At 30.3% G+C, this 13,356-nt stretch overlaps 1 protein-coding gene across 1 annotated transcript in view; it reads left to right on the forward strand.

Moving 5' to 3' along the window:
• Positions 1-4,622: 4,622 nt before the first annotated feature.
• The window catches only part of LOC124368094 (zinc finger protein 431-like), a 47,920-nt gene continuing 39,186 nt past the window's right edge, over positions 4,623-13,356 (forward strand). The window contains exons 1-3 of the mRNA XM_046825367.1: positions 4,623-4,879; positions 8,110-8,284; positions 10,126-11,237. Coding sequence (XP_046681323.1) covers positions 10,628-11,237 — 610 coding nt within the window. The 5' untranslated portion in view covers positions 4,623-4,879; positions 8,110-8,284; positions 10,126-10,627. The remainder of the gene's footprint in view (positions 4,880-8,109; positions 8,285-10,125; positions 11,238-13,356) is intronic.

Raw genomic sequence — 13,356 nt, forward strand, 5'->3', positions numbered from 1 at the left:
CATTAAATAGTTTCAAAATTAATATTAATGCATTAGATGGTAAATGTTTAATCATTTTATAGTTTATATTGTCAAATCCTGGGGAAGAATCCTTTATTTTAGAGTGAATTGCTATTTCTAGTTCCTCAATTGTAAAGTTTTCATCCAAAAAACCAAAATTGGGATTACCCAGTTGAAATTGTGTGTAATTTATTTCATTTTTATTAGGAACGTAATCTGGTGAAATGTTTTTCATGAATAGGTCTCCTAGGTTCTCATTCTTAATTAATTCGGACACATTATTGGTACATACCTTATTGTATTTTAATTTTTTTACTAACTTCCAAGCAAATGAAGAAGATTTTTGTTTACTTATTTCATTACAGACATTTACCCACCCTGCATGTTTTGCTTTTTGTATAACTTCTCTAGCTTCTAGTTGTGCTTGTTGAAATTGATGATAATTTATTGTTGACATGTTATTTTTAAACATATTAAAAGCTAATCTTCTCTTAGCCACAGCTTTTGAACATTCCTCTGTCCACCATGCTTTAGGCCTAAAAGATTTTTGGGGGTTTATTAAAGGCTTATATCTAGGTATGGTTTCCTCTGCGGCTTCCATTATAATATTATACAATTCATCATAATTTATATCAGCTAATTGTATTTTAAGGATATTAATTTTGTTTTCCACTATCTTGCTATATGTGTACCAGTCAGCTTTCTTAAAATTAAATTTTTTTTTCTTCACACAAAATCGGTATTGTAGTTACATCTTTACTTATGCTACTGACATCAAATTTTATTGTGATCGGAAAGTGGTTACTTCCAACTGAATCCTTATTTACTTCCCAGTTAATTAGGAGTGAGTGCATACTAGGTGTTACAAAGGATAGGTCAATAACTGATGGTTGATGCAACGGTGTTGGTAGAGTTGTGACACTACCATCATTTATACAAATAAAAGAGGAATTGCTACACTCCTCAAATATGTCATTTCCCCTAGAATTAGCTTTTTGTGTGCTCCAATAAGGATGATGACCATTCATGTCACCACAAATCATTGTATAACCATGATCATTTCCAAAAATATCCCTCCAAAATGACCGAGGTATATATTTATTATTACAATATATATTATATATATTAATAGGTACTCTAAAGTTTTGAATCTGAATACTCAGGACTTGTACTGCACTATCACTATGCGCATAAATGGTATTGCAACACAGCGATCTATGTACAATACACACTACCCCTCCATAGCCGTCATTTCTATTAACTTTAAGTACTGAATAGTTACTATCCATTAACATGTCGTTATCATTTAGCCATGATTCTTGTATTAAACCTATGTGAACTTTTTGTTTATTAAATATTTGTATGATCTCTGGCCACTTAGGTTTTAGAGATCTAGAGTTCCATTGAAATAGGTTAAGTTCAGTTATCATTAATTATTCTTGGTGTTGATGATTAACATTATTTATTTTTAGTATTGATGGTATTACCTTTACCAATTATATCAATTCTGTTTTGTCTTCCTGGTGGTCTAACATTTTTACCTTTATTTAGACTGTCTGTATTTATAAGGTATGAAGAAAAAATGTCTTCAATTTGTTTTTTCGCTGTATTAGCATTAGATAAATTTATTCTTAGGCATTTACCCCTTAGTTCATTAATTTTATCATGTAGAAGTACTTTTAATTGCTCCCTATTATTTTCAGTATCAGACTGTGAAGAGATTTGTTTTACTGTAGGCCTACTTTGATTATAGATTGGAACTGTGTTTTGACCTATTTTGTTGACATTATAGTTACTGTTTGAAGAAGTTTGTATGTAGTTTCTATTACTATTGTAACCTAAGGTGTTATCTTTAGGTTTTCTATATACATATTTACTATCACTAGAACTGTTATCACTGTTAATTAGGTCACTAAGAGGTGAAAATCTGTTAGTGTTAATGTAAGTAGGCCTATTATTTAATGAAACGGGCAGCTCAGGATAGTCAGTATCATAGTTAGTTTTGATTTTCTCTGCATAAGTTTGTTTTTTAAAACGATTTTCCCTTGTTACTTTATAAGTAATAGGATAGTGTGAGCTAGCAGTGAAGTAGTCTTCTGTATTGGTACTCATTCTGTTTTTAATGAGTTTTTGTCTTTGATATTCAGGACAAAGCTTAGATGAGCTGCTATGTGGACCATAGCAATGTATGCATTTAACGGGTTGTGAACAGGGTTCAGACTCAGAATGGAATTTCTCTCCACAGTCCCTACATAGTCTGTCCTTTTTACATGGTGAGCTAGCCACGTGTCCGTATGAGAAACACCTGTAACACTGTTTAACCGGAATCACAAAAGTTTCAACTTTCATTCTAACATAGTCAAGTGTAATGAATTCAGGGAGATTGTCCGACTCAAAAGTTATTTTAACGAAATGTGTATCTACCAAAGTATTATTTACTCTCCTTTTAATTCTATGGGCTTGAATTAGAGGATGCTCACTTACCGCTTCAGCTTGGATATCATTTTCATTCACATCAGGCTCTACATATACTACACCTATAGAATAGATCCTGATGGAGGGGACAAAAACATTGTAATTCATTAAATGTTGTGAGTCAATTAGGTTATTTGCAGCAGTGTAATTTTTGCAGATTACTGAAAGGTTATTACCTGCACGTGTAATGAAATCTATATCATTGTGATGTTGTTTTATTATTTTTCCTACTTGAAATGGATTTAATTTACGTTTTTCTTTATGTTGGATTATTATTTCATAAGGTCCTTGATTTTTTATTGTATAGTATCTTTTAGTAAAACTTTTTTTCAACGTTGTTTCTATTATACCTTTTGACTGTGAATTAGCGTCATGATCATCATCGGTATGGTCCCTTTTACGTTTTAATTCATTGTCAGTAGTAGATATACTATAAGAGTGGTCTGATTCCATATTATTGAGGTTATTTGAATCAATTATTGATTCTACCGCTTTCTCAAGCTCAAAGGCGTCCATCGCCATTTGAGCTGGGTTGGCTGGACCTGATCCGGACATGTCAGGCCCAGCCTAGACGTGCAGAATTTGAGCTATTTATGTATTTATATTAATTTGTAAGGACATGTTATATGGTAAAATATATTAGTAATTTAGTGGAAAAGATGAACACACAAGATATACAAGAAGAGAATTACATTGTAACCATAAAACTAAAATACCAGAAGTACAGAGATTTGGTCGAAAGCTATGAGTTCAAGCTACAGTTCACGAGAATCGGCAACCACAACTTAATCGCATAAAGTCCAACACACCAATCAACAACATAATTAAATGTATCTCAACCTTAGAAAATTATAATCAAAGTAAAAAGGAAACAAACATAACCTATCTGAGACAATTGGTCAATGAAATGCTTAACCTAAAATTTGGCCATTGTTTACAAGTATTTACGGATGCATCAAAGACTACTAGAGGCGTGGGCATTGCCTTCTATATACCTCAACACGGCATAGCAAAAATGTACAAAATTAACAGCACATTTTCCTCGTACAACGCAGAAATGCTTGCAATATATAAAGCATTGCAGTTTATTAATGAAATAGACGAAAATAATATCATAGTTTGCACTGACTCACTATCATCTGTTCGAGCAATAGACGCGGTGAACGGGGGCAAAAGAACAGACGGATTAGTACTTGACATTTTCAAAACAGTACTATCAGAAGGCAAAAATATAAATATTATGTAGGTTCCAGGTCATAGTGGCATAAACCATAATGAACATGTTGATAAATTAGCAAAAAGGGCAGTTATAGAAGGAATAGAGCTAAAAAATTCATTTATTCCCCATGAAGATTTTAAAAATCTCAGAAAGAGATATTACAAAGAAAAAGTAAATAATCAACTAATATCAACAAAGAAAGCCATTTGGTACAAACACATTTTAGACATCACTAAGCCCAACCCATGGTTTAAACACATAAAATGGAAAAGAAATGACATAGTAAATATTAATAGAATGAGATTTGGACATTATACAAAATAAATTAACAACAGTAAATTATACAAAATAAAGAAATATTTTACACCCCTCTGCCTTAAATGCAACATGGGAACTGAGGAAACAATAGATCATATCATCATAGATTGTCCCCAATATGAACATGCTAGAGTAGAATTAAATAAAATCAAACAGACATTTCAAGATAAAACACATCCAGTCAAAGACATTTTGCAAACTAACAACACAGACATTTACAGAAAATTATGCGACTTTTTGAACATAATACAAAAACATTTATAAAACACAAGAACATTTATGTATACCTATTCACCGGGATTCTTCATCCGTGGTCGTCCCCTTTCGGGTTAGAAATGTCATATAGACCCATGACGAGAAGACTCCTTTTAACCTCTATCATACCTTTAACTTCCCTACATCCCACTTTTACTAATATTATACTCTAACACGAACATACATTTATGTAACTAATATTTAAATGTAATAGTTTCAGATGTAAAAATACAAAGAATTACCTTCAACCACAGAAGAAATTTTAATTGTAAAAACTCAGTGAACAACGGGGCTAAATGACAAAGTCATAGCCTTTAAAGAGGAAAAAAAAAAAAAAAAAAAAAAAAAAAAAAAAAAAAAAAAAAAAAATCCTGGCCACAATCGAGATGGTTAGTGTTAGTACTATTTTTATCTAACCCTTCAATATTGTTCGATAAGAGAATAAGACTAGGCGTTGTAAAACTCTCAAGAAGCTTGTTGACACCTTGTTAAGACTTTGTACTCAATTTTTAGATGCAGAATATAAAAGTATCAGCATACTGTACATATTTTATCATATTTTTGTTGTTGCATACAATGAAATGATATGGGACTTGAAAATACAGCTTTGAGGTAAGCCTATGAAACAACCATCTATCTTACAAGAAGTTTGAATGCCTATCTTGGTATTGTTACCTATGTGTTTTTATTTTGAAATATTACACCCAATGACCCAATTCTCCTTCTATTTTTCAAAGCGCCTTGAATTAGTGTTAAAGAAAGGATATAATACCTTTTTTACTTATAGATAAAAAAAAAATAATACCAATGTCAAGTTAAATTTTAAAACCATAATCTTTGTTTACAAGCTCAAGTGGGCAGCAGTAAATTAGTGGCCACCTCAACAACTGAATCATCAATATTAATAATTAGGCTGTCTAAACCTACTAAAACCAAAATGTTGAACCAAATAATGTTATAGTTATTTCAACTTATGGCAGTAATATATTAAGGGCCACCATGACGATAGAATTAAATGTTGCGTAGAATAAAAAAAACAAATATTTGCTTTCAAACTTATAAAACAATAACACAACAAATATTTTGACACCTGTATGTTTATAATGACATATCCGATCGTGTTGGTGGCCGCTTATTATACTGTAGCTGAGATGTGGAATTAGTGTTTAACGTAGGGATATATATTTTTGGGTAGGGTACGATAAGCAGACCCGGTTTTTTATAACAATATTGGCAAACGACATTACTTTATTATAACTTTCGATATAACCAACTGATACTGATTTTAACTAACTTGTATAAGCTATACACATTTTCAAATAGTAAATATATTTTAATTTATACTTAATAATAGACAGTGGAAAGCTCGTGGAGGACCGCGAAATGGTTTTAAAAGTGGCATATCAACCGACCTGCTTGCAGATCATCTCTGTGAGTATTTGTACAGAAGAGAAGTATGGTTTTATAAAGAAGATTCTTCAACAATCATTGCTACACAGGAGACAAGACATAAATAATCATGCATATTTCGTATTTCCTGTTATAAATGTTTGTTATGTTGTTATAATTTCATTATTATTTATTTAATTTTGTCCTAGGCCTACTTCCAGTTCTAATCGTTTGTTTCATCGTTAGAGCTCATTTAAAAGATTATCACTATGAGCAATATATTAATTATTTTAGTTTAAATTATGATTTTTATTATGATTACAGATATGTACGTATGATATAAAACATGTATTTGATAATTGAATATGAATTGTACTAATCGATATAAAAACCAGGTCCGCTTATTGTACTCTTTCAATTTTTTACTTATTGATTATATACTTATTGATTATTTATTACAACTAATATCAAATTAACCCTTAGCACGCCGGAGACAGAATAAACCGCGATCTTGTTAGGTCTTACAACGCCAAAGACGAAATAATCCACCAATCAATAAAAATATATTTTATAACTGTTTTAGAAGTTTATGAGCTCAATATATAAGCCACAATACTAAGTAATGTACTGGCTTGACCAAATAATTCAGTTGCAGCTGTCAGCTGGCCGCAGTAGATAAACAATAAATTGTTTTGTTGCTGGCAGGTGTTCTCCCACTCCTGTCTGTACGTCGATGAAGATATTATCCGTCATTACCGACTGTCAGTGGAGCACGCATTGTGCCTTTGGGAAGTGTTCTTTCATTGGCATTCCTTATACAAACAGTTGTAAAAATGTATTGTTACTATGTTTTAGGTGTTATAATCAAGTTTTTATTGTTTATTTTCTGTTGTATTTACACCATGGCTTCATCCCGATTTGTGTTTTGAAGTTTACCAAACAACTGCTAAATCTATCATCAGAACTTATAAACTAATTAAGATCAGAATATCACACCTTATTTGCTTTCTTATCCTTTTACATAGTTTTCATATTTTTCTTCACATGTATTTGATTATTCTCAAACCCGAATTTGTTTTTATTGAAATACTCCATTTTTATGAATTAATGTGAATAAATCTAAAATAATAATAAATTTATATCGGCGTTCTAGGGGTTAAATTAAATGCGATAATCTTTGTTTAAAAGCTTAAGAAGTGGATAGCAGTATAATAAGTGGCCACTACAACAACAGGTATCGAAATACATGATTAGGATAAGCACCCACCTCCAGAATCACTTTAATTAGAAATATCTAATATAGGCTACAAACATTTAACCTATAGATAATCATAATTAGTAGTTCCCATCCGTTTTTATTTCACGGAATAACTATATTGTTTATCACAATGTTAAAAGTCTATAACATAATTTGGTTTGACATAATTGTTCAAAATTAATTCAAACAAAGTAAAATCACGTGTAAGGTACTTGAGTAAAGAATGTCTCCAAGTACAATGGTGATGTACATGTGCAAATTGTGTTTGTGTTATATGATCTATGTATAATTATTTATTCGTATTTTTGATTTTATTGTTTGTTATATTGTAATAATTAATTTATGTCAATTATTTATTGTTCATATTTTTATCTGCATTGTTAATGAATGGTTAGATTTCTTTATATTTTGGACCCTTCTAAAATCTATTTTCTATATTTATCTACTTTTTTAATTGCTTTGCTCAAACTGTAAAGAATGGATTTTTGTGTTGGAATGTAAAATAAAATAAAAACTTGTAAGACGTGTCTGTGCTTTAAAATAGTAAAAAGTAACTAAACGTTGCACTATTTTGTTTGTCACTTAAGTTTTATAAAGGCAAGATAGTGTTTTATTCATCTTTAAATGTGTTATTTTGTAAGATAAAAACAGCCAAGCTATATTGTAATTTGAAATACTTTTAACGTAATCTGATTTCAGTAGTTATATCAGGGATGTGTTACTCATGACTATCAATTTGATAATCATTAATATCGTGTTGGCCGCTTTTTATCAATATTGTTATTTGGTAACTTATAAAATATCTAACAATTATTATTTATGAATATCAATTGGTAAAATCTTTTTCAAATTAAATATTCCTAATTGATTGCTGTGGTGGTCACTTATTATACTGCAGCCAAGAAACGAAATATTTTAATATTCCTGTGTTACATCATCAGTATACACATCATAAACACACTATAAAAATGAATGTCATTAAAAATAGCTGTTATAGGAGCTAAGATAAATGATATTGTAAACAAACACCACTTGTTGGAAGTCATGATTTAATGAAATTGTATTCATCAAGATGTTGGATATCGGTAATTCTGAACATATTAGTACAAATATTCAGTACGGATAGTCTAAGAATTACTTTGCTTTAGTAGAACTAATTGCATTATTGACTGACTCTTTGCACTATCTTTTCCAGAAGGTGATCTGCTGAATCTATTGGCTTTATTTCAAGCATAACTTCTTTGGACAAATGAGAGTGTTGGTTGTTTCATACAAGAAATTTGGTTGCAATTACATCATGTCCTGTTTTCCTTTGAACCAAAATTAGATGCAATGCTTACAAAATAATTTTTGGGTATTTTTTAATAAAGGTAGGAAAAATTAAACACACCATTGAAAAGGTGATGTTTTTATTAATAAATAATAATAATAATGAATCATATTAATTAACAATATCAACAGAAGCAATTATATGTTATTTTAGTTGGCTTAGCAGCTGATTTTGTCAGCCGCCTTGTGCCTGAAGTGTGTAATGGTTCAATTTTAATATGTTTTAGATGCATTTTTGATATTTACAAGTCTGGAAGTTATTTCCTTATGCTTTATACTTTATTTTTATGAGCATTTGAGTGTTGTTAAATAAGAATTAATTAGAAAAAGAATTACATTCAATTGATAATCCATGACTTTGTGCTTTTAGATCACACAAGGAAATTTCTACAATTATGTGTATATATATATATATATATATATATATATATATATACATATATATATATGTATATATTTATATACTGTTTGTGAGTATTAAAACAATTTGACATTTAAAGTATTTTTTATCTAGAGCTAGCTAGCATTTTAAACTAATATGCATAACATTAAAATTTTGCAAAACAGTTTTCTCATTTTATTCTGTTTTAACCAAATTCTCATTTTAAGTTGTTGCAATCAATTTATACTAGTTGGCTGGTAGCTCTTTTTACTTTTTTATTAGTATGTTATAAAACTTAATTTATTAATAAAGCACAAAAAACATTTGAGTATTAATATATCCAAAATGAACCAAATGGAAAATATAGATCTTGATTACAAAGAATGGAGTTTCAAATTTGGGCTTTGTTGTGTCCATTTGGGCACATTTTATTTTTGTACTATACAATTAAAAATATATTCAAGTAAATAATTTATTATGTGTGTGTGTGTTTGTTGTAAGAAAAAAGTATCAAGAGTTTTTGAAATTTTTAAAGGAAGTCATTCCTGAAGAGGTTAAACTCCTACTTCTGGTATAAGTTTGGTGATATCCATTAGACACATTGACCTATCTCTGTCACAAAACCAAATTCCCATGTACATTGTCCGTAGTTACCAATTTTGCCTATAATAATTAGTTTGTAAGTCCTGTTCATTTTAATATTAATATATTGCAAAGTAAATCATAAAAGTAATTCAGTTGTTACATTGTTTTTATGATTTTGGCCAGTAGTGCAATTGGACGTGACTAACACTTTTGGTGAAACAGTTTCTTTTTATTAATTAATATCTCGATTTGGTTTAAAGCTAATTAGTTTTGCGTTGCTTTTGGTGGGTTCGTGGACAACATTCACTTTGTGGTCAATATTCATAGTCAACCTTTAAGATTAATAGCTTTCATGATCACCAGCGTAAAGTGGAATCAAATTAAAGGCCAAGGTAAAGGGAAATATTTAATTAGAAAATTTATTTATCTAGACTAAGACATTTATTTTGTGTACACACAGTTTTTGTTTTTGGGTGGCATCATTGTAGACACCTCTTGCAGGTATTTTGTAATTTAGTTCTTCCAAGTCTTGTTTCATAGTAATTTATTCATTAATCGATAATATTAAAGTTTTTTTTTTTTTGGTTTTAAACAACTCACAGGTCAGTGAGTTACAATACGCACTACATACTTGTGTGCCATATTACACATAGTACATCAACAAAATACGATTTATCACTTCCTAAAGTAGTCAGCTTTTTAAACATACAAAAATATTTTTTCAAAGTAATTACCAACGCAATATATATGCTTTAACTAGTAATAATGCATAGCTGTTGATAACTGATAGTAGTATAAAACGAATGCATGTAATAAATTTTTTAATAATTAACAGGCTACTAACCTGATTGTATTCATATGTAAAAGTATTTTACTGAAACTACTATTTCTCATCAGTAATATTTTTGTTTTCAGATAGATGCACCACAATAAATGTACAATTGTATACACAAAATGTTCAATGTTGTTAATGAACACTGGTGAAGAGTACAATGGTTTCCAGCAATACTTCTACCTCAAGTTTGGAAGGAAACTTAACATATTGTTACCCACAATGAATTAAAATGCTCCATTGCCCTGAGCAAGCAAGTACTAAAAGTTAATTTTTTATATTAGATAACACATACACATGAGAAATTCGAAGATTTGCATGCAATGACATGCATTTAGAGATATTATTCAAACAGGCGATAAATAATGATTTTTCCAATTTTATCATGTTATTTACTACAATTGGTTGTTTAAAAATAAATCTTTTTAATAGTCACTTCGGTGTAGTAGCTATGAATGGAATTAAAAGAAGAAATATTTTACACTAATAGTAGTGGTTTAAATTGCAAAAGTAAAGGGCAAATATTAACTAATTTTGGTTCTTGTAAAGTTGTGTGTATATATATTACTATTTCCAAATTAAATTATGTCCACTCCCACAGATGATAACTCTTTCAAATGTTCCCTGTGCAGCTATACATGTACCAAACATGAACAGTTAAAAAGACATATGGTAATGCACACAGGTGAGAAATCATTTAAGTGTTCCCTGTGCAGCTATGCATGTAATAGGAAACTTAATTTAAAAAACCATATGTTAACTCACACAGGTGAGAAACCAATTAAGTGTCCTCTGTGCATTTATTCATGCACTCAAAAAGCACATTTAAAAACCCATATGCTAACTCACACAGGTGTGAAACCATTTAAGTGTTTCTTGTGCACCTACTCATGCACTCAAAAGACACGTCTGAAATCACATATGTTAACTCACACAGGTGAGAGACCATTTAAGTGTTCTGTATGCAGCTATGCAAGTATTAGGAGTCAGGATTTACAAACGCATATGTTAACACATACAGGTGAAAAACCTTTTAAGTGTTCACTGTGCATATATTCAACTACTCGGAGAGTGCTATTAAAAGCACATATGCAAACTCATACAGGGGAGAAACCATTTAAGTGTTCCCTGTGCAGCTATGCAAGTATTAGGAGTAGGAATTTAAAAATGCATATGATAACTCACAGTGGAAAATCCCATTGAAGTGTTCCCTTTGTATGTATGCAAGCACGTTGAGGGTGCGTCTAAAAACGCATACTAACTCACACAGGTGATAAACAATTTAAGTGTTCCCTCTGTAGCTGTGATTCATGCACTCAGAAGGTATATCTAAAACCACATGTTAACCCAGACATGTGAGAACCCATATAAGTGTTGTGACCAAGAAATACACAATAATGATGCTATATAACTGAAAATAATCTACAGTGAATTCGTCAGGAGTGCGAGTTTGTGTGTGAATACGATTCGCCGTGATGGCCATACATTACATTGCATTGTGATTCAAGAGAGCCAATATTAGGTTCCTATCTTCAACATAATGTAAGTTCAATAAGTAATAATTCAATAATTAAGTAGTCATTAATACGTTAAAAATTTTACTGTATATTGATTAAAACTGTATATTTTGTGAAACCTCCTAAAGTGTAATAAATTATTAATTACCGATATGTTCAAATAATGTTATACTGAAATAGCGGTTAGTAGGTTATTTAACTTAGTTTATCACAATATTGGTTAATGTTTCTAGATTACCTACAAGAGTATTATTTAATTAAATGGTAGTCTCAGTTGTTCAAAACCTGATTTGTTAAAGAAATACCTTAATTTGAGTAGAATATATCTTCTGGTCTCATTAAGATATATTTGCTTAATTCAAATAGATCCGTGGCTATAAATTATTAACACATTTTAATTATATAATTTCTTATTTTATGTTTTTATACAGAATATTAAATGATTGATGATGGTAAAGAGTTTAATTTCAGTAATACATTGTGATTAAGCTTTACTAAAATAAATGTATTGAATAGCAAAAAAAAATTTTTATGATAAAGTTTTCGTAACTTTAAATATTTGTATCGAATTATATCTGAGCCATATGAATTTTAATTTGTATTTTAGTTAGGAAAACAATTAAACGTTTATTTTTATAAACGCAAGTATTTATTTTTATTAACTTCCCTATTACACTTACGTACTAGCTGTTTCCTGCGGCTTCGTACGCTTTTCTAAGCTTTGCCCGTCGTATGTGCACTTCTAGTTCAACTGAATTATATTTCCAATGCTGATGTAGAGTTTACCTTGTTGCTATGATCAAGAAAATCTGTGTATATTTAAAGCCATTGTACACGTACTTTACAGTACTATAAAGTGGTCTAATACTTAAGATTTAAGTTCAACCAGAAATTTATCTTAATAACAAAGACGTCACAACCTAGCGTCTTCAAATAATGTTTGGCTATGTAACATACGTAACTGTCTCGTAATTGCGTTTAGAATGTGCTGGCGCTTTGAAAACACATTTTTGCAGCGCCGCCTGGTGGTGAGTTACATCAATGGGAATAGCATATAAACCTTCTCCGTGTAAAACATGGGCCTACGGCCTGTGCGCAGGCTCTGGTGGTAAATATTGGACCTAAAATTTAGAATAGGACAAATATTATAAGTAAATAAAAACAGTACTTTTGTAATTTTTAGATTATCAAAGTGTTATCGGATTTATTTTTAATCCGACTCAATGGCCATGACAACAGCGAAGTTGCAATTCAAACACACGTTACGATACAAAACATGGAAAATATAATTAATTTGTTATGCTGAATCTTTTTAATAAAATAGGAACTGTAATAGCGACTTGTTGCGAGTATAGTGGGTTATGAGGATGAGTTGCCAATGCAAAATAGTATGAAAATGAGAGTGTAAGTAAATAAGCATTGTTTTGATAAACAGTAATTCTTAAGAACATGTTTTACTCTTAATGAACACTGTTTTAAATATTGTTTTTTGTACAATAATTAGTGGCTGAAGGATAGTTTTGAAAGCGGCACCGCAGACAATAATACCAAATGAAAGTATGGATCGAACAAAATCAGAATAGGCCGTTTTATTAATTGTCTTTTATCTGTGAGTACTTCTACTCTGTATAATACTAATACCCCCGTATTTTACCTCCATGGAATCACTATTTACTCCCACAATAATCACACGTTGAAGTCTGTCTTTGAAATAGCTTTTAAACCATTTTAAAGCAGTCTACCGGATACCGATAGAATTTAGTTTATTTAGTAAAATATTCCGGTCAAAGGAATCGA

Source organism: Homalodisca vitripennis, chromosome 8 (genome assembly GCF_021130785.1).
Source record: "Homalodisca vitripennis isolate AUS2020 chromosome 8, UT_GWSS_2.1, whole genome shotgun sequence".
NCBI classification, from domain to species: domain Eukaryota; kingdom Metazoa; phylum Arthropoda; class Insecta; order Hemiptera; family Cicadellidae; genus Homalodisca; species Homalodisca vitripennis.